General features: G+C 47.1%; 1 protein-coding gene across 2 annotated transcripts in view; it reads right to left on the reverse strand.

Annotated features, from left to right (window-relative positions):
• Nucleotides 1-568: 568 nt before the first annotated feature.
• The window catches only part of LOC146789720 (WD repeat-containing protein 48-like), a 171,343-nt gene continuing 148,014 nt past the window's right edge, over nt 569-23,897 (reverse strand). For both annotated transcript variants that reach the window (XM_085630129.1, XM_085630128.1), the window contains exon 4: nt 569-1,692. In XM_085630129.1, coding sequence (XP_085486255.1) covers nt 1,597-1,692 — 96 coding nt within the window. In that variant the 3' untranslated portion in view covers nt 569-1,596. The remainder of the gene's footprint in view (nt 1,693-23,897) is intronic.

Below are 23,897 nucleotides of genomic sequence, written 5' to 3' on the forward strand. Positions count from 1 at the left end.
TACCAGACTTTAATCTATTAAAGGGGGCAGGGAGTGGTGGGATTGGTTGTGGCGAAATGTCATCACATTTTAAACCATGAAAATGAGACAAGAAAAAGGTTTGGAATAGACTACTAGGAAGGACATATGCTTATAAGAACAAATATTGAATCAGACATGATTAAAAGTAACAGGAAAGTTTGTATTAAAACAATTACAATTAATAATATTTAGTACTTCAGAGACAAAAATGTATGATGCTGAACAAAAATGTGAACCTGGAAACAAATTAGTATGACGTATCAAAATTATACAATCATGGAAAGCCAACACCACAAAATGTTAAAGTAACAAAGAATTTATGGAATCTATCTCTGCCCACCATCAATCTAAGATAAAAAATATACCTTCTCTTTTACCTTGCCCAGTCTTTAATTTCCAGTGGTTTCAATTTAAATATGGCTGGGATAGATGGGATAAAGAAGCGTACCTGCTCCTAATAAAGTGTAAGCTATATAATAAAATGTACCTATATTTCTAAACATTTGGAATGCTGATACAATATACTGCCACATTTCAGAAACTGGTTTTTGGGTTAGAATGGCAATTAAAGACCCTGGAAAGGCGGAATTGTGAAGTCTGATAGGTTTAGTAGACATTCAAGTATATGACTGATTGGGAAGATCGCAGAATGAAAAAAGATCTGTATCTAGCTTTAGTAACAAAATCAATACTCATTTTCATATTCTAAATATTATATTTATTTGCTTTGCTATTTTTATAATGAACAAACAGTAGGGAATTCTTAAATTAATTGGGAGTAGGTATAATGGTAAAAAGATACCATATATAAGAGAACAGCTGCCTGTCTTCTTCACAGAAAGACTTTTTAAATGTCATTGAGAGAGTATGCAGGACTTGAACTAGATTTTCCAGCTATCTAAAATGTTTTACAGATATCTTGTTCAATTATGATGCACAGCATCACCATTCACCCTGCTACATAAAGTTGATCCTAATGATGCAGATCACTCTTGCTGCAATAGCATGTTTGAGATTATGAAATAAAACAAATCTGGTAATCTATACTTATTTCAGAGTTAAAAGTGGATTCAGGTTGTGCAGAATATACTAGTTTCGAATGTAAGCATGTGCTGTTTTTTCCTGTGGGAAAAGAAACCTGTTAAAATAGGGTCAGAATACATTAACGATGGAATGTACTTAAAAAGAGCGTGCATGCTTGGAAATCGACTTAACAGTAACTATGGGCAAAAGAGTGTTTCATATCACGCATAAAGATGATTAAAATCTGTTATGGATATACATAAGGAGGACATACATTGTAAAGATAATGACGGGCACAGGTTGACTTCCCGTAAATCTTACGAACATGAGCCACTCCAACGCATCATCCTCATCTTGGCAGATCCTTTCTTCTCCTCCAATGTTACAGGTGTCACAGTCACTTCAGTTCAATGTACAAGTTCTGCCCATACCAAATCACTCGCTGGAAGTCTTGATAACCTCAAAGGGCCAGAGAGCGCCTACAGTACTACTCTCTGAACCAGTACATTAAGATCAAAGAAAACAACAACCATCTGAGTCTTTTCAGTCTTTTCATGTTGATTTCTGCCTATAATGAAGAGTAAGATCACCTCCACTCTTCCAAATTAAGTGTTTCACAGTTCGAAGGTCCATATTGGGATCCAATACCTGAGAAAAAGAGCAGAATTTAGTCTTTCTGTATACCTGTGTTACTAGGGGACTTTGCAGTTTAAACCCAGCACAAATGAAATGATAAAGTAGATCTATAAAGAACTACGAAAAAGATCTGAAAATCACAAATACATTACATTCTATTTCTACCAAGCATCTAACGTTTGAAAAGCAAGGAAAAAAGTTACTTACGAGTTACACCGGACACCCTGAGGATTACAACTTCTTGAAATGTATATATATTTTTTCAACTTTACAAGGATTATTGAATACCTCTGGCAGATTTGCTAAGAATTATTTATTTTAAACAGATGGCACAATTTAATGTTTCACAGCACAACATATTGAAGTCCCTCATACAGCACAATCTGACACCATCAGAACAATGCTGCAAAACAGGAAATGGACCAGGACACTCTGTCCAGATCAGCAAAGAAGGCTGGGACTGTGGTGTGAGGAAGAAACCTAAGAATCTCATGCAGAGGCAACCCCAGAAAGGCCACTGAGCTACAAGGCCTTACTAATGGCAGAAACGCTACACCAATGTCAACACCATAATATAACAAGCATTTGCAAAGCAATATGTCTTGCATTTATTATATTTTGAGATATTGGCGTTGTAAATGACAATGCCTTTGATTTATATATTTTTTAAACCTACAAGTGGTGCATAAACACACACTTTGTACTCATAGTCGCTGATTACGAAAAGCAAGGCTGGCAAGTAATTGCGGTTCTTTTACTGCCAGCCTTGCTTGTAGCAAATGTGAGACCTTTTGCATTGCAAATGGTTGTTAGAAAGATGTGCATGTGTGATCAGAAAGATCCAATGGCCAGTGTGAGCAGTCCCATCATCCCCTGTTGAATGCTGTGGTGGGCGCAAGCAAAAGTGTTAATGACTGCTGACCACACCAATAAATAACAAGCATTTGCAATGCAATAGGGCTGACATTATTAAAGTTTGAGCTATTGGCATTGCTAAATAATGCAACACCAATCGCTCAAACTTTAATAATGCGACGGTTCGGTCTGAACTGTCAATGCAGGGCAATAGAAAGAAATAGAGTTTCTAGCGAGATTTAGAACAAACTATGCCATACTCTCACTAACACAGAAGTGAAAGATACAAATACAAGAATGGCCACAGGAATTATGTGAATACGCAGCTGCTGCGTTTTCCGCATATACAAAGTAATTTACCGCATTTGCCATATAAGCCACTATCTGCTGCATAATCTGCAAAAGTTACCAAATATGCAGCAACACGTTTTGTTGTGCAGTGGAAGTACCTTCGCAAAGGTTGATTGGTCACCTTTCTGTTTATTATTACTGCATCTGGATGGTATACTGGTACTAATGAGGTGAAACCTGCATCCAAACAGTGTTAATCATTTTTAAAATGACAGTAATTAAATAATAGTACCACAAAATGTGCTGCATAATTTGTCTTTTACTTAATTTGGACAGCACCGGCATCCATTATGGTCCTCAACGCCAAGGCCCTGGAGTTAGCCGGGCGTTGGTTAACAGCATCTCTCAAGGTATAGAACAGGAGACAACTGCCCCGCATTGGTAGCTGCATGAGGACTGCAGTCATTGGGGGTACGCACTACTGCCCCCGTCTGTTACACGCGCGCATCCCACTGTTAAAGTTACAGGAGCCCGCGGCCTTCCACTAAGAATACTAGAGCAGTGCCCTCACCGAAGGCATCCTCTCCCCCCCCCAAGTGGTGTGCTCTGTGGCACCCGGTGCCGCAAGGGACAGCACCTGGCACAAGTTCAACACATGCGCTGCGTGACAGAGGGCTTGCTCTGCACTGCAGCAGAGGCATGGCGCGTGGAAGTACCTTCGCAAAGGTTGATGCCAAAACGTTGCCTTGGGCACTCCCCAAGCTGGTAGGATATCGACCAGGTGAGATATTGCGTCGATTGTGAAATTGGTAGGGTACACGCCCTCAACATGGGCTGAACCATTCTGGTCAGTCGAACCCATGTCAGTCTCCTCCATCTGTGAGAGCCGGGAGAGGTACAAGCAGTCTGCGAACACTTGATTTTTGCTGCCATTGAAGCACAGTATGAGACCTATTCTCTCATCCAGGTGAAAATTCCAGATGGTCGGTTTCAAACGGACTCACTCCCCGCAGCTCCTCGAAGGTCGAATATTTTTAAAGAAAGCGTCCTTCTTAGATTGTTTCCAAAATGTAACAAAAGGCTATTCCAGCAGCCACACTTGGAAAAGTGCCACAACTGGTATCCCATAGTACACAAGAACAAACATGTGAAACTCTCTTCACCCTACTTCATTCCACTACAGACGTAACAGTTACATTACCATAGCGACACGATTAGTGCATTAGACTGCTCATCACGCATACCACCAAAACAATTGCCACATCCAACATTTTTTCCGAGCACACTCCTTGCTGTAGTATGCTACCCATTCAGCGAGCTCTCCAGTGCCTCATAGCGGGTAATAAGAGCTATATTAATGCAACTCCAACACAGAACAAGATGTCAGTGGTTTTTCATTTACTTACTTCCCCGTGAAATGGATCCAAAAAAGAAGAAGGCCGGGAGTGGTGCGCACGCCACAGCGAGACATGTGGCTTCAATTATCACGCCCGTGTCTGGGCACGATAATTGAAACCACGTGACGGCAGGTGCGTGTAACAGACCCCAATAGGCAATGGGCGGAGAAATGCGCCCGCCTTTGGCCTATTGCGTGCTCGGTTTGTGAAATACATGCACAAGCCAATCCCCTAACAAAAGAAAATGCACGCGCACAAGCTTGTGCCATTTCTAGGTACATTTTGAAACCCCCTACTAAAGGGCTCACGCTGCGCGAGCAGGCGCAAGCCCTAAAAAGGGCAGTAGCAAAGCACCTCCCATGTACATATATAGGTATTTTTTATTTATAAGATTTGTTTACATGGGGCAACCACGACCTAACCAGTTCTGTATTCCTAACCTAAAAGTAATGAATGTCTGCTGTCAAACGTAATTCTATGGCAGGACCGGAGGCTTCGGATTATGCTTTGTCTCTCTTCGCTTTATTACACAAACTTGTACAGCAGCCATAGAGATTTCGAAAAATTTCGAAAAGGACCATATTAATACAAAAACTACAATACTACAACTCCCTACAATCAGGGAGGAACACGAATACATAGTCCTTATTCCGTTTCCATCGCGTTAGGTACATAGCGTCCTGTTTATCCTGTCACTTCCTCTTTCTTCGCTGCTCCCGCAGCCAGATAAGTTGTTTTCTTTCTTTGTTCTATATTTTGGGGTTAATGTGAGCGCTATGATTTCTTTTAAGATTGTACGCGCGAATTAATGTGAGCGTTCCATTGTGTTCCCATTTCAGAGTCCTAAGCCGGCCGCGGGAACGTTTTTTCCGCTCCTACGCGGCCGGCACTCCCCCTGCTGTTGCGGCGCCTTCTCGGGCAACTAGGGGGACTCGCTCGTCTTGTTGCTCTCCGCGCCGCGACAGTAACGGATCGGAGCCTTGTCCCCATTGCTGCCTCACCTTAGACGTCCATATTAACAGACTGTATTTCCCGCAATTCTCGATTGAATGCCCCGGTGGGTGTCCGTATAGCGGGTTTACCCACGTTGAACGCGCGAAGTCGCGCTGGTGTTTCTTGTGCACATTGTGGGCTCTAATTAAACAGTACACTCGCATTATACGCGCCAATAACCATTTTCAGCAATTACTTTGCATTCACTTTAAATAGTAACTCGCAGGGAGGCAGTTTAGCCCTGTCAGGGTTCTGAGGGCAGTAGCGCGTTCTGGGTTGGTGCAAGCCCATTGTGATCATTGGGGTCCTCGGCCTGCCCCCATTTGGTAGTTCTCCTACCTTTAGCCACCTGTCTGTGCGGTGCACTTATGTTTGTATTCAATTGTTACTTACCTTCTATTGCATTATGGATGGCTGCTCAGGTTATTACGAGGAGGAAGTCCAGGAGTATATGCCCTGGGATGAGGAATGTTTTGACGCCGTGGACTCTTCCATTTATCGGGTGGTCCATTAGGTTGTTGGTCCTTTGGAGCAGCGCCTTTCTGACAGAATTGTGCAGGAATGCAATAGGTTGGCTGTGGCGCGGTCTGATCCTCCGGTGCCTTCCGGCGGGCAGCCTGCAGAGGGTCCTCCGCCGTCCAAAATACAGCGCCCAGAAGGGGTGGACGTGGATGCTTTTGCGCGTCTAAAGACAGCGTTTTTGGCTAAAACGTCGTTGGACGTCCCAGCGACTCCTCCAATGGACACCCCTCAGGATACTCTGGATCCTCCTTCCCCCCGGGTCAGGTCATGATGATACTCAAGGGGACACGGACGAGGAGGCGGGATCTTCTCGTCCGTGGCGGCCGTCTTCTAATCCTTCTACTTCTGTGCCGCTGGAGGAGGATGCGGACATGCTTAATCCTGACAAGATTATGCACCCCCGGTCTGCGGCCAGGGCTTGTTTACGAGCAGAGTGTCCGAGGCCTTCCCTGCCCGACAAAATAGCTTCTACGCCGGAATTGGATCCAAAAACAGCCACATTTCTGGCTAAGTATGTGAAGGACCCTAGGAAGGGTATAGATAGATCCTGGAGGTCCTGTCAGGACAAGCTCCTCGACGCTATCGGACTGATGACGAAGATATTAGACATGGCGGAGGAGGCAAAGGTGTCAGGGTCCCCCATTTCCCCAGAAGTTCCCTCCAATTGGGCCCAGTGGGCTATTATATTTATGGGCAATGCTAATTGCGCCCTTTCAACCGAGCGTCGTCGCTCGTTGTTAATTAAGCTTGATCCAAAGCTGGGAGACCTGGCCTCCTCGGAAGCTGGAGCGGTGGCCCAGGGTGGCTTGTTCGGGGAGCGCTTCATTAAAGAATTAGGCAAGTTTGTTTCTACATTCACTTCGCTGGACAAGGCTAATTCCAGCATCAAGATAGTATTTATTCAGCGGGTTTTCGTCGGTGCCGGACGAGGCAGGGGCCGCTCGTCCGGCCGAGGTTTCCAACAAAATCCCTCAAGGGGACAAGGCTCTGGTCGCGGACAGTATAAGTCGACCGTGAATTACACAAACTTCTACCCGACGCGTGGACAGCGTTTCAGAGGCCGTGGAGGATTCAAGTCCAATTCCGGCAGAGCCAACTCCAGTGGTAAGTGTTATACCAGCAGCGCAAGTTCGCATCGGCGGTCGACTAGCGACTTTTCAAAATGCATGGGCAGCTATAACCTCAGATGCATGGGTTCTTCAGACCGTTCTGGGCTTCCATATAGAATTTTACAGAAACCCATGACAGGAGGCACGGCCTCGACCGCTGACATTTACTTTCTCAGATGCACAGTTGATCGACGAGGAGGTCTCCGAATTGCTCCGCAAAGGAGCCATTCGCCGATTAACTTTGCACCCTCGGGGCTTTCTCAGCAATATTTTTCTGATAGACAAAGCCGACGGGGGTCGCCGACTGGTTATCAACCTCAAAGAATTCAACGGTTGGTTGATGTACCGTCATTTCAAGATGGAGGGGATCCATCTTCTTCGCGACGTCCTGTTGCCAGCAGACTGGATGGCACGCTTAAACTTGAAGGATGCTTACTTGGTGATTCCCATCCATCCCCCTAATCGACGGTTCCTTCAATTTTGTTGGAGAGATCTGGTTTACAAATTCACCGCTCTTCCATTCGGTCTTTCCTCGGCCCCTTTGTGCTTCACCAAGGTGCTCCATCCCGCGGTGGAATTCCTCCGAGCTCGGGGCATACGCATATACTTGGACGACCTCCTTATGGCACAATATCCTTGGATAGTATTGCGGCAGCTCAATCAAACTGTCTCTTTTACAGAGCCTAGGTTTTATCATCAACGAGGCAAAGTCGGTTCTAGCACCTTCACAATCAGTAACATTTCTCGGGTTCGTAGTGGACTCAGTCCACGCGTCCTTAAGGCTTCCCTCGAGGAAGATGGCGAAAATCCGCCACGAATTGCGGCAAACGATTTCCAAGCCTTACACCTCTTTGCGGCACCTGGCTCGTCTGGTGGGTCTCCTTTCGTCCTCGATTCAGGCGATCTTTCCGGGGCCCCTGCATTATTGAGCCCTCCAGCGTCTCAAGGCGTACCATTCGAGGAAGGGCCGGTCGAACGATCTCTCGGTTCCACTCTCGGCAGAGGCAAAAGAGGAGATTGCATGGTGGCTGTCCCATATGGAGGCGTGGAACGGACGCGCGATTTTCGACTCGGTTCCAGACCTTGTAAAAGAATCCGATGCCAGCAGGTCAGGCTGGGGCGCTCGTTGCTGGGATTTCTCCACCGGAGGGGTTTGGTCCTCGGACGAGCAAGCTCTTCATATCAACTGCTTAGAAGTTCTAGCAGGTTCGTTTGCGGTACGATGTTGGACCAAGGACAGGATTCAATCCTGCGTCCTTTTGAAGATGGACAACATCTCTGCCGTGCGGTATGTCAATCACTTGGGAGGCACCCGTTCCTGGGCATTGGCGAATTTAGCGAAAGACTTTTGGGGGTTTTGCCTGGACCACCATATCTCGGTCACGGCGGAATACCTTCCGGGCCACAGCAATCGGGTGGCGGACTGGCATTCCAGGCATCTTTACAACTCCAACCTTTGGAAACTAGACCCTCAAATTTTTCAGTGGTTGAACACTCTTTGGGGCCCCTTGTCGGCGGACCGCTTTGCCTCTCAGCTGGACCATCAGGTCCCCCGGTTCTTCAGTTGGAGACCGGACCCACTGGCCCTAGCCACGGATGCCTTCCTTCAGGATTGCAGCGTGGAACGGGGCTATGCGTTTCCACCTTCTTCCATGATAACGAGGACGGCGGCGCCGATCCGCCGGCAGAAGGCAGAGGTAACCCTGGTGACACCTTGTTGGAGGTCTCAAGTTTGGTTTCCGGTTCTTCTGGAACTTTCCTGGGATTTTCCAATCCTACTCCCCCGGTGCCCTCACCTGCTTCTGAACCCGGACGGAGTTCCGCATCAGATAGTCACACAGGGGACGCTCCACCTTATGGTGCGGCGACTTTCCGGCACCAGTGGGGGCTGCCGGGCCTTTCGGGACACGCTGAGACCCTCTTGTCAAAGGCTTGGCCAGACAGTACCACAAAACGTTACCGATCCGCCTGGTCGAGATAGGTTCGTTTGTGTCTTCGAAGGAATCTGGATCCCGTGGTCGCGGACGCCGTACCCATCTTGAATTTCTTGGCAAGGTTGGCGTCAGATGGGTTGGCGTATCGTTCGATCAATGCGATCAGGTCAGCAATTTCTGCGGGTCATGCTCCGCCAGACGGATCTCCGGTGGGAAAACATCCTTTAGTCTGCAGACTTTTGCGGGGTATCCGGTTGTCACTGCCACCGGAGCCTCATTATTCCGTTTTATGGGATGTCAATCTTATGTTGAATTTATTTATTTCTTGGCAACTCAATAAGTTCCTTTCTTTGAAGGAGTTGTCTTCTAAGCTCGCTATGCTGCTGTGCTTGGTCTCCTGTTGGAGAGTTTCAGACGTCCGGGCTTTGGATATTTCGGCACAAACTTTTTCTCCGGAAGGGGTCGTTTTCACAATCCGCCGGCGCACTAAGTCTCATTCACGGTCGGTTTCCTATCCGGCTTTTAGAGATAACCCGAAACTGTGTGTGGTGGACTGTTTAAAGGCATATGAAGCCTTAACGCGAGAACTCCGGGCGAGCAACAACTGTTGATAGCTCTCAAAAAACCACACAAAGCGGTCTCTTCTCCTACCATAGCTAGGTGGGTATGTTGGGTCATGCAGGAAGCTGGTATTGATACGAAGCAGTTTGGCGCCCATTCAGCCAGGGGCACCATGGCCTCTAAAGCTTTCGCGCTGGGAGCGCGTTTGGAAGATTTGATGCATGCTGCTGATTGGTCTTCCGACTCCACTTTTAAGAGGTTTTATTTTAAACCGGTGCTGGATGTGGCGCAGTTGGTGGTAAGTAAGCTTTGAACTAGCATAATCCGAAGCCTCCGGTCCTGCCATAGAATCAGAATTTGCCTAGCATTGTGACGGTAAGTTCCAATTCTATTAAGGACACGGAGACGAGGATTATCCCGCCGCGGCACAGTGGTGCGAACCCTCCCGTATGGCAGTAAGTAAACGATTTATCCTTTTACTGTGGTATAGATGACGTGATTGCCTACCGTTTGGCATGATCCTTGTAGATTGTTTGTTATTGTACTTTTACATTAGTCGTAGGAGATTTTTTCCGCGACTTACTTTCTTTTGTTTTTTCCTGGAAACAATGGCTCAAAACAGGGCCAGTAATGGAATGGCGTAACTCACGCGAAGAAAGAGGAAGTGACAGGATAAACAGGACGCTATGTACCTAACGCGATGGAAATGGAAGGACTATGTATTTGTGTTCCTCCCTGGTTGTAGGGAGTTGTAGTTTTTGTATTTTGGAAATTTTTCGAAATCTATGGCTGCTGTACAAGTTTGTGTATAATAAAGCGAAGAGAGACAAAGCATAATCCTCGCCTCCGGGTCCTTAATAGAATTGGAACTTACCGTCACAATGCTAGGCAAATTCCAATTCCACAGACAATACCCAAGCGATTCCCAACACACATATATAAGCAAAACTTATAATACTGCTATTCTTATATGTATAACGGCAACGTGTTGCACTGCTCTCAATATGCTAAATAAGTGAGGTAATGCTAATTAATCTACAGGCACAGAGAGTTAAACTGCTACTAAAAACAGAAGCATAGAGGAGATCTAATAATAGGTGGTTTTATAGTTCCTAAGCACCATGCAGAGAACAGCGTTTTATTCCAGGGTGAACAGGCAATAACGATGGGGAGAAACGGGAAGAAGAGATATCAATGGAAGAGAATACATTGGGACCTGTTGAGGGAGGATAAAGTGGAGAGGGTATGAGGAAAAGCTACCCACTAAAGCAATTACAAGAATGCAGCACTTATCCCACTTGTTCCAAGGACAGGTGTTTGACGACTGCCTTATGTATAAGAACTCTGTATGCACACCTTAGGTTATGGAAGAAAACACCAAGCTAGTGTCATTCTGGCGACAGACAACGGTGTTGGGAGGAGGGTAAGGGGGGGGGGGGAAATCAGGGGACGACTCTGCGCTGCCCGAGTTTGGAGACACTTTTTGGACATGTTGCTATGTTATGCCTGTGGAACATAGTTTCTACAATAAACGCACGCACGACCTTGTGCCGAATTCAGGCTTTATAGAATTTCATAAATTAAAGAGTCCCCACAGCGCCATAAAACGGGACAAACATCTGCACACTCGATACACACCGGAGACAACCCAGACCTTGGATCACTCCTTTATAGGGTTGGCAATGCTTCAGGCTAGTAATAAATATAGAAATTTTTGATTGTTAACACTGCATGATGTAACAGAAATAGATCACAGGATACATCATTAAAAACACCACTGGATAACGTATTTCACACTTTTAGACACAAGAAATAAGTTTTCCACTCAATGGTCCAGGTCACACCCGCTCATGTTTATGGTACCAAAATAACTCAATAGTGAGAGTGGCCGAGAAGCAACCGTTTCAGGGATGGTGAAAGCGTCTACTAATTTGCATGGTGTCATGCTCTACACTCACCGGGGTTGAGATGGACGTATGCACGGACCCCTGGATCTGTCCCTATTGCCAGAATGACCTTGAAGCCAGTGCTTGGCACTCAAACTTCCCCACCTACCCCTGCAGGAGCTTGGCACAGTGTTCGCATCCCTGCTATCGCCATGGTGAGCCCAGCTCAAGCAGGGGCGATTCCTTGGCAGGGGAGGCCTGGAGAACAACAGTATTCCCCAGGCGGACCTTATCCGCGGACTTAAGGAAGAGAGACAGTGCGGAACTGGAACGCCTGAAGCTCCCAACACTGTCCGTGGGCTGGGCCCTTCTTGTCCAGTGACTGCCGCACAACCCTCCCCGCATATCTGTATTTACCACTCGCGGCAGCCACTCTCCTCCTGCGAACAGAGCCGCAGAACCACAGAAGGGCTTGGCTGGGCGGAAGTGACGCAGCGGAGCTGGAGCATGCAGGCGGATTGAAAACAGCACAGAGCTCAGCCCCAGCAGTGCTCTGTTGAGGCGAGAGCGGCGGTGGGGAAGGCTGCACAATGCGAAACATACACGCAGGGAGAGAGAAAGACGGGCGGCCTTCGCCAAACAATGGGCTCTAATGGAGAGTGCTTCGCATCCTGGGGTGCCTGACTGCAAAGAAAGACAAGTGGTCGCGATTGCCCTGGCACCTTAAAGTGAAAGCGCGCACAGAGCGCTGAATGTAATAAAAGCACATCGTGCCTCATGTAGGACAAACTCATTAAAGAACATAGTGCTTACGAGTAAGAACCGAAGTCAAGGGGCCAGTAGCCATGGGAGGATACAAATTGCGACATTGACGCCAATAAGGAGGGACTAAAAGCCTATGAAGGAATTAGACAGCAGCATTTATGAAGGTCAGACACAAGCTAAAGAAAAATGTGGGCAGGGCTTCTCCTCCGTACAGTACATACACCAGATCACCAGAGCAGCGAATGCGCGCTAGCACAGGCTCAACCTAGGTACATACATAGGTCTCGCAGTTTCCCGAGTTTAAGCTAATGGCATTGTAAATGACAATGCCTTTTATTTATGTTTTTAAAACAAAAATAAAAGGCATTGTTATTTGCAATGTCAATAGCTCAAACTCGCATAAATGCGAGACCTATTGCATTGCAAATGCTTGTTTTCATCATTATCCAGTGGCGGCTCCTTCGCTAAGGCTAAGGCGGAGGAGCATCTCCCACTGCTTCAGCTGCAAGATGAATGCAAAAAATTAAATGATAATAACGTTTGTTAGTATCATTTTGGTTTTTTGCATTCAGCTTGCAGCTGAAGCCAGGGTGGCGGGGCTGGGCTCCCCATGCGTCACAGGGGTAGGAGTGGTGCCAGCACCTAAAGTGCACATGATGCTTTGGCCTGTTGTCTCAGGGCGGTCAAAGCGTAATGCGCACTCTGCATGTTGTCCACACAGGCTGTATTACAGCCTGGTTGGAGAACATGCACAGCCTGCCAGCCCTTATCGGAGCACCGAACCACGGTGCTCAGACCAGGTCAGGGAATTCTGGGAGGTTGTGTGCTTCCTGCCAGGAGGCCGGACAAAGAAGATGCGGCATTCGTCGGTAAAGAGGTAAGTGCTTTTTATTTTGTAATTATTGCCCCCCTCCCTCGTTTCACCTTCACCCAGCTCACCACCCCTAGTCAGTAGCAGCCGCTACTGTCATTATCATATGCACTCGAGAGAATTAATTCAAGCTATCGACCTTGTCAGTAGAGATGGGCACACAAACATTGCAGCTGGTGTATTATCCATTCAACACACTTTCTTTCTTCAGCTCTTTTTTGTTGCTCTTACCGACAATGAGATGTGTCATACACAGGCCCGAAAATGTCACAGACCATCGTGATGAAAATATAACTGAAAATACAAACTGTATGTGATTTTACCCTAATTGCATCAGAGAACGGCATCACGAGCACATTGAACAGAGAAGCTAAATAAAGAAACATGAAATCGAACATTCATGGCTAGAAAAAAAAATGCTTTCTGAAACCCACTCGTGAGTAAACATGGTGCATGGGGAACATTTCTAGACCATTCGGGGGAGACAATTGACTTCGAAGTATTTGGGAAAGACTGGTGGGATAACAGCTGATGACTCCCTACAGGGAATAGTTCGCTGTAATAGGTACGATTACCTTTATATAGCGCTTACTGCCCCACGACGAACTGCGTGATTGATTCTCGCACAGTATCGATTAGCATGTCGCATGACCCGCCTCTTTCTAAAAGACCTTTTTCTACCATCTGCAGATATAACTGTTGCTTCTGGGAGTGCTCCATTCACAAAGGCGCTGTCCCAGCAGGAGTGTGGGCCCAGGACAAAGGACGCCCAAAGGTGGACAGTTAAGTGCCGTTTACCGTTAAGCACTGCAAAATGACTCTTCCTGGTCTAAACAAGTACGATAGGAGCATTGAGAATCGTGGGCCACACCGCTATACTTACTACACGGTTCCAGCAGTAGCTGGATGAATGCCGCGGAGGTGCCATGCGAGTGGTGAGCAACTGCTCTATTGCTGCACTTTGGGGTCACTGTGACTTGGTCCGGACTGGCCTCACTTACACTCGAGTCAGCTGCTGGTGGGCGTCGGGATCCATATCTCCAGTCCCCAGTGAGCTTTCAATGCAATCGTTCTTGCATTTGCTTGAGTTGGAGTAGGCAGTAGTTAGATGGGGACCGTCCATTAGTAGTTCTGTCAGAGGTGGACAGGGGAGCAGTGGGCTGCAGTAACGGGAACACAGTGACATACAAGGAGCGAAATAGGTGTTGCTTGTTTTTAATGAAAATGTTTTTACTTATGCGACAGACCGGACGGCACGGCAGGTTTCTCAGCTGAAAAAGCATCGTCATGAGCTGGAAGAAGCAGCGACCTCGGAGTGGTGTTGGGGGCATGCACTGTTGTGGGAGGTGGTGTAGGGAACGGCATGGGGAGATTAAAAGACTAAGTGACAGGTCAAGCTGAAAAATGAAGTGGCCACAAAGGTTTCATGGCAGAAGCAGAGGCAGGGTAACCACTAAGAGTGCTGTTGAAGCGTTGGCCGCGCGCGAGCGGCCAGAGACGCAATATGTGGTGGGGGAGGGGGAGAAGTGGGAGTTGTGTGTGTGCGTCATCGTGATCGCGATCGCTCTGAAAGCGAAAGTGATCGCGATGACGCACGAGTTTTCAAAGTGCTGCTGGCGGCCGGCTGCGTGCGTGCACGATCGTGACGAGCTGGAAGAAGCAGCGACCTCGGAGTGGTGTTGGGGGCATGCACTGTTGTGGGAGGTAGTGTAGGGAACGGCATGGGGAGATTAAAAGACTAAGTGACAGGTCAAGCTGAAAAATGAAGTGGCCACAAAGGTTTCATGGCAGGAGCAGAGGCAGGGTAACCACTAAGAGTGCTGTTGAAGCATTGGCCGCGCGCGAGCGGCCGGAGACGCAATATGTGGTGGGGGAGGGGGAGAAGTGGGAGTTGTGTGTGTGCGTCATCGTGATCGCGATCGCTCTGAAAGCGAAAGTGATCGCGATGACGCACGAGTTTTCAAAGTGCTGCTGGCGGCCGGCTGCGTGCGTGCACGATCGTGACGAGCTGGAAGAAGCAGCGACCTCGGAGTGGTGTTGGGGGCATGCACTGTTGTGGGAGGTAGTGTAGGGAACGGCATGGGGAGATTAAAAGACTAAGTGACAGGTCAAGCTGAAAAATGAAGTGGCCACAAAGGTTTCATGGCAGGAGCAGAGGCAGGGTAACCACTAAGAGTGCTGTTGAAGCATTGGCCGCGCGCGAGCGGCCGGAGACGCAATACGTGGTGGGGGAGGGGGAGAAGTGGGAGTTGTGTGTGTGCGTCATCGTGATCGCGATCGCTCTGAAAGCGAAAGTGATCGCGATGACGCACGAGTTTTCAAAGTGCTGCTGGCGGCCGGCTGCGTGCGTGCACGATCGCGTGAACGCAAGCGTTAGGCCAGCCAGCAGCACTTTGAAATTCCCACATACAAAATGTCTCTTCGAGCCTTTGGCTCAGCGAGACCTAATGATGCGAGGGTGGCATATAAATTACTGATCACTCTTTAATTAGCCTATTGACAGCTCTCCTTTAGTCAAATATTTCTCCACAACAGTGTTCCAACATCTGCCAATTAAAGGTATTATTCTCTCATCTATAAGCATAAAGAAACAGAACCTGATGCATGCTAAAATACTTATACCGTGTGGAGAGTGTCCTTATTTCGTAAAGCAACAAATAGTTGGTGTGCTGAAGACCCTTTGTTCCATCAATGCAGTAACACCTTTGTGCCACACTAATTTAACACAATGGTTTTAAAAACAAAAAAAGATGTTTTACATGAAAATCAGAAATAAACTTTTCATTAATCCAAGACTAGTCAAAACGACAACTCTGTTTTTAGGTACAAGTAGCACAAAACATAATTAGTGAACAAAAGATGTTTTGATCATCCCTTTTATCTCATGGGAACAGTCCAGCACGAATTGCCAACCGATCCTAGAAAGCTTGTTTCCGGTCCAGGGAAGGCATGGCTTGGCAGTTCGTGCTGGACTGTTCCCATGAGGCACAGGGTCAGACTGATTTGCATATGGCCATGTCTGAACTGGGGTGGCAGAGTGGGCTAAAGAATGGTGATGGATCAAACCCAGATCTGTGGACTGGGTGTGAGTATTTGATTGGTTCTGATGCTCCGTCCATCACCACCCCTTTTTGTACCGCTTTGTTCGCCATAAGTTGCAGGGTATGCTCAGACGTGAGTCCCTTGTTCACTTTGCCACTGGATTCAAGCAAGCCTGGCTGAAGACAGCTGAAATGCCAGAAACCGGTCCTAGGAAGATTGTTTCCGTTCCAGGGAAGGCATGGCTTGGCAGTTCATGCTGGACTGGTCCCATGAGTCACAGGGTCAGACTGATTTGCATATGGCCATGTCTGAACTGGGGTGGCAGAGTGGGCTAAAGAATGGTGATGGATCAAACCCAGATCTCTGGACTGGGTGTGAGTGTTTGATTGGTTCTGATGCTCCATCCATCACCACCCCTTTTTGTACCTCTTTGTTCGCCATAAGTTGGCAGGGTATGCTCAGACGTGAGTCCCTTGCTCACTTCGCCATTGGATTCAAGCAAGCCTGCCTGAAGACGGCTGAAATGCCAGAAACCGGACCTAGGAAGCTTGTTTCTGGTCCAGGGAAGGCATGGCTTGGCAGTTCGTGCTGGACTGTTCCCATGAGGCACAGGGTCAGACTGATTTTCATATGGCCATGTCTGAACTGGGGTGGCAGAGTGGGCTAAAGAATGGTGATGGATCAAACCCAGATCTGTGGACTGGGTGTGAGTGTTTGATTGGCTCTGATGCTCCGTCCATCACCACCCCTTTTTGTACCTTACTGCCAAACCTTTAAGCAAATTAGTGAAATGGGGTCAAAGTTATTAGCACATAATGAGTACGTTACTTACCCTGTAAGCACCTGTTCATGGCATGTAGTGCTGTTGATTCACACACTTTGCATACTCCTGCCATCTAGTGTAGGATCCGGATGAGTGCAAGTTGTTTTTCTTTGAAGAATTCTTTCGATTCACAAGTTCATGTGACTTCTCTTGGTGATAACGCGCATGGGCATCGACTCCATTTTAGATTGTTTGTCCGCAGGCGGGTGACAATGGAGTGTAAAGTAAGTGTAGTAAGGAGATGTCTATGTATAGCAAAAAAAAAGAAGGTAAAGGTAACTGCAATGGCCACAGGTGTCTGGGGAGGAAGGTAAGTGCATGTGAATCTTCACCACTACATGACACGAACAAAAGCTTACAGGGTAACCTAATCCGTTTGAAGCATGTGGAGCTGTAGATACACAGGCTTTGCATAGACTGTAAAGCAGTGCTCCTCAAAGCAGTGGCTAACATGTGGGAGTAGCTGTTATTTGAAAAAGTGTTCGTAGCGCTTCCTGTCCTACATTAGCTTGTTGGCGTGCTAGAATATCCAACAATAATGCTCTGTGTAGGTGTGTGGTGCAGACCATGTAGCTGCTTTGCATATGTCAGCTAGTGGGATGTTACCCAGGAAAGACAAGGAAGCCCCTATTTTTCAAGTTGAGTGTGGTCTAGGGGGTGTAGGTAACTATGTTTTGGCTTTAACGTAACATGTTTGAATGCACTTAACTATCCATCTGGCTATGCCAAATGTGGATATAGGCTTTCATTTGTATTGTTTTTTTTTTTTAAGTTTTAGTTATACCAATGTAGTACGTGATGGCTCCTTTGATGTCTAATGTATGGAAAGCCCTTTCAGCAACTGAGTCTGGTTGTGGATAGAAAACTGGCAGCACAATAGATTGGTTGAGAGGAAAGTGGAAGAAGACCTTGAGAGGAATTTTGGGCTGGGGCGGAGTGCCACCCTGTCCCTGTGAAGTTGGAAGAAGGGTTGTTCTAAAGTTAATGCCTGGAGCTTATGAACACGTCGTAGTGATGTAATAGCAATTAGAAATGCCACCATCCAAGAGAGAAATTGGAGGGGGTAGTTATGTAGGGGTTCAAATGTAGAACCTTTGAGTCTTGTGAGAGCAACGTTCGGAACCCAGGAGGGTGTAGGTGGAACCTGAGGTGCAATCACTCTTTTAAGACCCTCCATGAAGGGTTTAATAACTGGTACTTTGAATAAAGACAGGTGTTGTCTATTTTGCAGATAGGCAGCTACTGCTGCAAGATGTAATCTAGTGGATGTGAATGCAAGCCCAGAGAACTGTAAATGTATTCGGTAAACAATTATGTTTTATACTGTGCCTTTAAATGGATTAATTAGCTTAGTGTGACAGTAACAAACATCTTTTCCATTTAGCTTCGTAGCATGCCCTAGGTAGGTCTACGAGCTTCTTTGAGAATAGTCATTGTAGGAAAGTAGGATCTGCTTTGATGGTAAAACCCACTTTTTGCTTGGTGCCAGTATGTTTTTGACTAGTCTGACAGGGCTCCTGCTAACCAGGACCCCTGTTTTTTTGCCCTAATCTGACCCTGGTAAGTACTTTTGTACATCCAAAATTGGCTACTGGTGTACCCTTGTAAGTCCATAGTATATGGTACTAAGGTACCCAGGGCATAAGTACACTAGGGGTCTCCCATGGGCTGCAGCATGTATTGTGCCACCCATGGGAGTCCACTTAAACTGTGACTAAAGGCCTGCCATTGCTGCATGTGTGAGTTGGTGCTTGCACCTCTCACGACCGATAACGTTTCTTTATATCTGAGGTCACTACATTCAAAACTTATAAGCCACCCCTATGGCAGGCTCTTCAGTCCTGAGGGCAGGGTGCTTGGTTACCAGTGTGAGGGTGCCCCTACATGAGCAGGACACCCCCACATACCAGGGAGTAGATTCTTGTAAGCGCGGTCAGCTATTTTAATACATATAGTGGACAGTCATTACATAAGGCTTAATTATAGATTGGCTGCACTGAACCCGGTCATGTTTGGTATCAAACATGTTGGGATTCTACCCCAACACAGATTCCAGTGTTCGAAGTATGATCCATGCACTGGGAGGGCTCTCTTGGGGTATCCCCATACTACCGTAACAGCTTTTCAGGGTCTGACAGCAAGCTAGAGCTACTGCCGACCACAGACACAATTCTGCCCTCCTGCTGCTAAGCCAAGCTTGAGCAGGGGAAGGTAGAACAGTAGGTTTCCTGTCACAGGGAGGTGTGACCACCTCCCAGACAGGACTTGGTGTATTTGGCTGGGGTGGGGGGTGCTTGTCTGTGCCACCAGACTGCTTTGAAGCATTCTCCGGTTTGAGACAATTCAGGGACTCTTGCTTCCCGTTCTGGCACAAAACTGGAAAAAGGCCATGGTGTATCTTCCCCTATGTCCACCCTTCCTCTGTGAGAGACCAGAGTCGTTCAAGCCCTTTCCCTGGGGCACTTAAGGGCTAACCTGTGGGTGGCACTTCAGATTTGTCGTGGGACAAGACTCAAGCCTGAAACCATGTCACTCTTCTACCATCTGGACACTTGGACTTCGCTTGGAACCGAGACTGCACCAAGGAAGACTCCTGCAGCTCCTGGTCTTCCTATTCTGCAAGTCTTCGTCTGTGCTTCTTGCAGGATCTTCAACAGACAGGCATCAAGGACACCCACAGTAATCTCCCTTCGAGTGAAGGACTCACTCTCCTGCATCTGCAGGCACAGCAAAGCAGTTGACCGGCCGTCTGCTCGCAACATCCCATAGACTTCGAAAGGCTCAGCAATACAGGTGGTGGTTCTGCACCTTCCTCGAGGCCTGACCTGTCCTCTCTGCACTTTTGAGGCCAGTATCCCTCGTCAAACGCTGGGACCGAACCCCTGTGCACTGCGTCAACTTGCCGTTTTCAAGGATTGTTGGCTCTGCACTTCTGGCTACAAGAAGCTCCAGTCTCCAGCATCTCTTCCTGCCAAGTACAGCGTCCTCAACTCATCCTCCGCACCGTGGTCTTCCTCCTTGGTAAGCTGCTGGAAGTCCTCTTGCGACTCTTGTGCCTTCGGACTGTGTGTCTTCCTAAGGGTCTTCTCCTACTTCAGCTGGCTTCCCTGCTTGCTTCGGGCCCGCTCTGACTCTCCTGCTTGTGGTGAGCACCTTGAACCTTGCTGGTCCCAATGTTGCTCCTTCTTTGTTCTCCACGCCAGTTGTATCTACCGAGGCTTGTTGGTGCTCCTGTTGGACACCGAGCCCTTGGTCACCGAAATCCAATGTGGGACAGCTCGTGCACAGCTCCTGGTCTTCCTCAGTGCCACCTGGCTCACACAGCTGCAGCAACAAGGGTGTCTTTAAATAATATAAACTGTCCGATGTCAGTCGGCATTACTCTTCAATGCCTCCTGGTCACTCACAAGTGGCATAGACTCTGTCCCCTCTGCTTGCAGGTTCTTCACTTCAAGAATCCATCCTTGGATTCCACTGAACTTCACCTTCTTCTCCAGAGGCACTTTTCTCCAAGTCTTCCATTGTCATCTACGGAGGTTTCCGGCATCTCCTCCCCCAATGCATCTGGCTTCCCTGGTGTAGGTAACCTGTCTTCAGGGCATCCACGGGTGGGGTGGCTCTCCAACCTCCCGTCCTCCAAGGGAATTCTTCGGGTCTCTGGGAAGAGTGCTTATGCAAAACTGCTACCACAACTTCTCCATTGACATCCATTGGGCATGCAGCTGTTACCACTCTGCACACAGCCTCCGTGGGTTTCCTGGGTACTTACCTTGGGTGGTTCCTTGTATCCCTGGCTCCTCTGGTCCAGGTCCCGTCCTCTTAGTATATGGTTTGGTCTCCCCCCTGGAGACCACTGTATTTTGTGCTACTTACCTTATTGCAAATGAAGTATTATTGTTTATTCCTGTTGATGTCGCCGGGTAGTAGATATAGCAAAGTATTAATTATTGTACTGTAATAAATGAAAGTATTTTTATATAAATACTGTGTGGTGCTCTTTCTTTAACCCCTTCTGTGCCCATGACGAGCTGGACTCGTCATGGAGCACAGTCGCGCTGTGCCCATGACGAGTCCAGCTCGTCATGGCACCCACCCACGGGGGATGCGCTGGCGCTCCCCCCGCGAGTGGTCGATCTTTTTCTTTTTTACTGGGAAGGCAGGGGAAGACCTTCCCCTGCCTCCCCACGCCCCCCCGCGTCATCAATGACGTCAGCGCGCGAGCTGCGCTGACGTCATTGGAGGTTTCCCCTTTGCTCTCTGAGGCACAGGAAGCCATTTGCTTCCTGCGCGTCGGAGAGTAAAGGTGAGTTTTGGGGCTGGGGAGGGGTTTTTTTTTTGCATCGGTGGGTTTGGGTTAGGGTGGGGGCACTTTGGTATGCCCAGGCATGCCACGAGGCTCTGCTTCGTTCGTGTGTGCCTGTTGTTGCTTCCCTGTGAAATGGATCCAAATTTGAAAAAACGCTCGTCTTTCTAGTTGCTTCCCTGTGAAATGGATCCAAAAATGCCCTTTTTAATTTTTCAAATCCAAAGTGCAGCAGCATGATTGTTGCATCGGTGGGTTTGGGTTAGGGTGGGGGCACTTTGGTATGCCCAGGCATGCCACGAGGCTCGGCTTCGTTCGTGTGTGCCTGTTGTTGCTTCCCTGTGAAATGGATCCAAATTTGAAAAACGCTCGTCTTTCTAGTTGCTTCCCTGTGAAATGGATCCAAAAATGCAGAGAAATGCCCTTCTTTTTAATTTTTCAAATCCAAAGTGCAGCAGCATGTAGAGAAATAGAATTTCTTATATGAGAATTAAATACCTAACTAATAGCAAGACAGAGGGCTTGCAAAGTGGCCAGATTGTTTTTTTTTTACATCCAAATACACCAGCATCACTTTACAGAGTTTGCCAGTGAAGTGCTACTTTCATTTTCTCGTCTTTCTTTGAAGAGCATTGTTGTTTCCAGGTTGGGAGAGTGTATCATTCCTGGAGGTACTGCAATACCTGGTTGATGGGTGGATTGGAAAACACAATGTGTACCATGGCTCTGTGTTTATGGATGTGGTCTTTTTATACCATACTGCTTACGTTTTGTAAGGATGTAAGCAATGGACAGTGAAACGGTTCCCTTCAGGGCCCTATAGTCATGTCCATAACTTTTCAGGTGAAACCACTCGCTGATTTCTGAATAGTTAGTGAGAGATCGTTTAGGTAACCATGTTGTTTCTGCTTACATTTCACATGCTTTGCATTCCCTATGAGTGGTTGCTTTTTTTTCTCCTTTTTTTTAGGCAGCATATTACTCTTATCAAGTGCATAATTTGAATTGAAGCACATCCAAGTGTTTATAGCGGGCACAATTAGGTTATAGCTGAAGGCAGTGCGAGTTTCTCTCAGTGGGCAATTATGGTGTTCAGTGGGGATGTGGCACTATGGCCAGAGCTGTGGAATTTGGAACTGGGGAACCGGGTTCCGCATTCATGACCAGTCCACCACACCACTGTACTGAGGGAGCACATTCCCATGCTAGACCGTAGAAGGCCCCACTAGACCTTAGAAGACTTGATGTCTTAGCACAAGCAGGTGTACCCTAGTGGTGTCAATTGTGGGTTAACCTTGAAGGCCTGTCCACCACAATCCATACTGAAGTTCATCTCCAGTCTTGCGGGCAGGCCTACGAAGCAGCACACCCTAGAGCAACAGTGATCCAGTCGCTGTGACTGTCACTGAGGTCACATAAACCTTGAGCAGGTTAGGGCGATGCGAACAGCGTGACCTCACTGGGTACCTATTTCGGGTGGGTGTTTGCATTGTGCTGAGGAGATTACCAGGTAATTATTCACGCAGCTCTCTGATGGATGTCACATGAGGTAAAATACTGCAATAAATGGCAGACACTCTGAAAACAAGAGCAAACATTATGTTACATGAGGCAATGGTGGTAATTGTGCATGTATCAAAAGCAAATAAAATACAAGAGGTAGCAAACAATACGTTACAAGAGGAAAAGTGACATGTGTGCAAGTTACAAAAGAGTACAAAGTACAAGTAGAGGTATAAAAGTGCAATAAATGGCAGACACTCAAAACACAGGAACACACTGGGAAGGCACTTCTACGGGCATGGAGAACAGAATTTCCTATAATGTAAAGACTTCCTTCAGACAATAGAGAGGGTGTGAATTAAGTTTGGAAGTGTCTTTGCAGGAGGAGAACTTTGAGGTCAGTTTTGAAGGACTGGGAAGAGGGCGGGGGTGGTCCGGAGCTGATGCTGAGTTCCAGATTCTCGCCGCGTTGCTTGTAAAGGATTGGGCCATCGATCTTTCCTTCTTGAAAGTGGGAGGTTCAAGTAATCAAATTTTGCGCAGTACGTGATGGTCTAGAGCATTATATGCATATGTGACAAAGTTTTTTTCTCCTTTTTATTCTAGTCTAAAGCTTTTGATTCCTGATTCCAGTTTCGACAGTGGTTGTTCTGCAGTTTTGTGTAGTTGCGTTGTTTTGGTAAGAATTTCTTTTTTGTTGTATTTGCTCCAAATGAGTAATATTGTAATGTCTGAATGAATTTTTTTGTAAGTGATGTCATAATGGCGGCATATTTACTTAGTGGTTTGAGCATGAAATTCTTTGCAATGTGTTTTGCATAGTCATGTGTAATTGCTTTTCGCTTTCTTTTTTAGTGGGATATTGTTGATCCATACTGTGTCTGTACAGAGTAGGTGGTGGTGAGTAGTTTAGCTGCCTCTGGCAAGTGAGTGGTATTGTTTTGGAGTATATATGAGTTTTTGATAAAGGTGCTTTTTGTTTATTACTTATTTTACAAAGTGTTTGTTGTTGTTGACTTGTTTGACAAGTTACCTTTATTAGTAAGCAATATGGCTAGCCGTAGAATGACTGCTCAACAGGTGGTTGGTATGCTTCTTGAATCTTCCTGTGAGCATGATTATGAGACTGACAGTGCGTCTGAGGGAGAGGAGGGAGGGGAAGATTCTGGCAGTGAGTTTTCTCTCAACATGGAATCATCAGATGATGAAGGTACTCTCAGTGCAGATGAAGGTACTCTTGGTGTGGATGAAGCAACTCTCAGTGCGGATGAAGTGCCTGTCTTAGAGGAGGAAACTGCTGTGCCGATGGTGCAAGAGGCATCTGGATTGCAGTCTGAGGCTGCTAGGCTTCCTACTGGAAGT

This window comes from Triturus cristatus, chromosome 10 (assembly GCF_964204655.1).
Source record: "Triturus cristatus chromosome 10, aTriCri1.1, whole genome shotgun sequence".
NCBI classification, from domain to species: domain Eukaryota; kingdom Metazoa; phylum Chordata; class Amphibia; order Caudata; family Salamandridae; genus Triturus; species Triturus cristatus.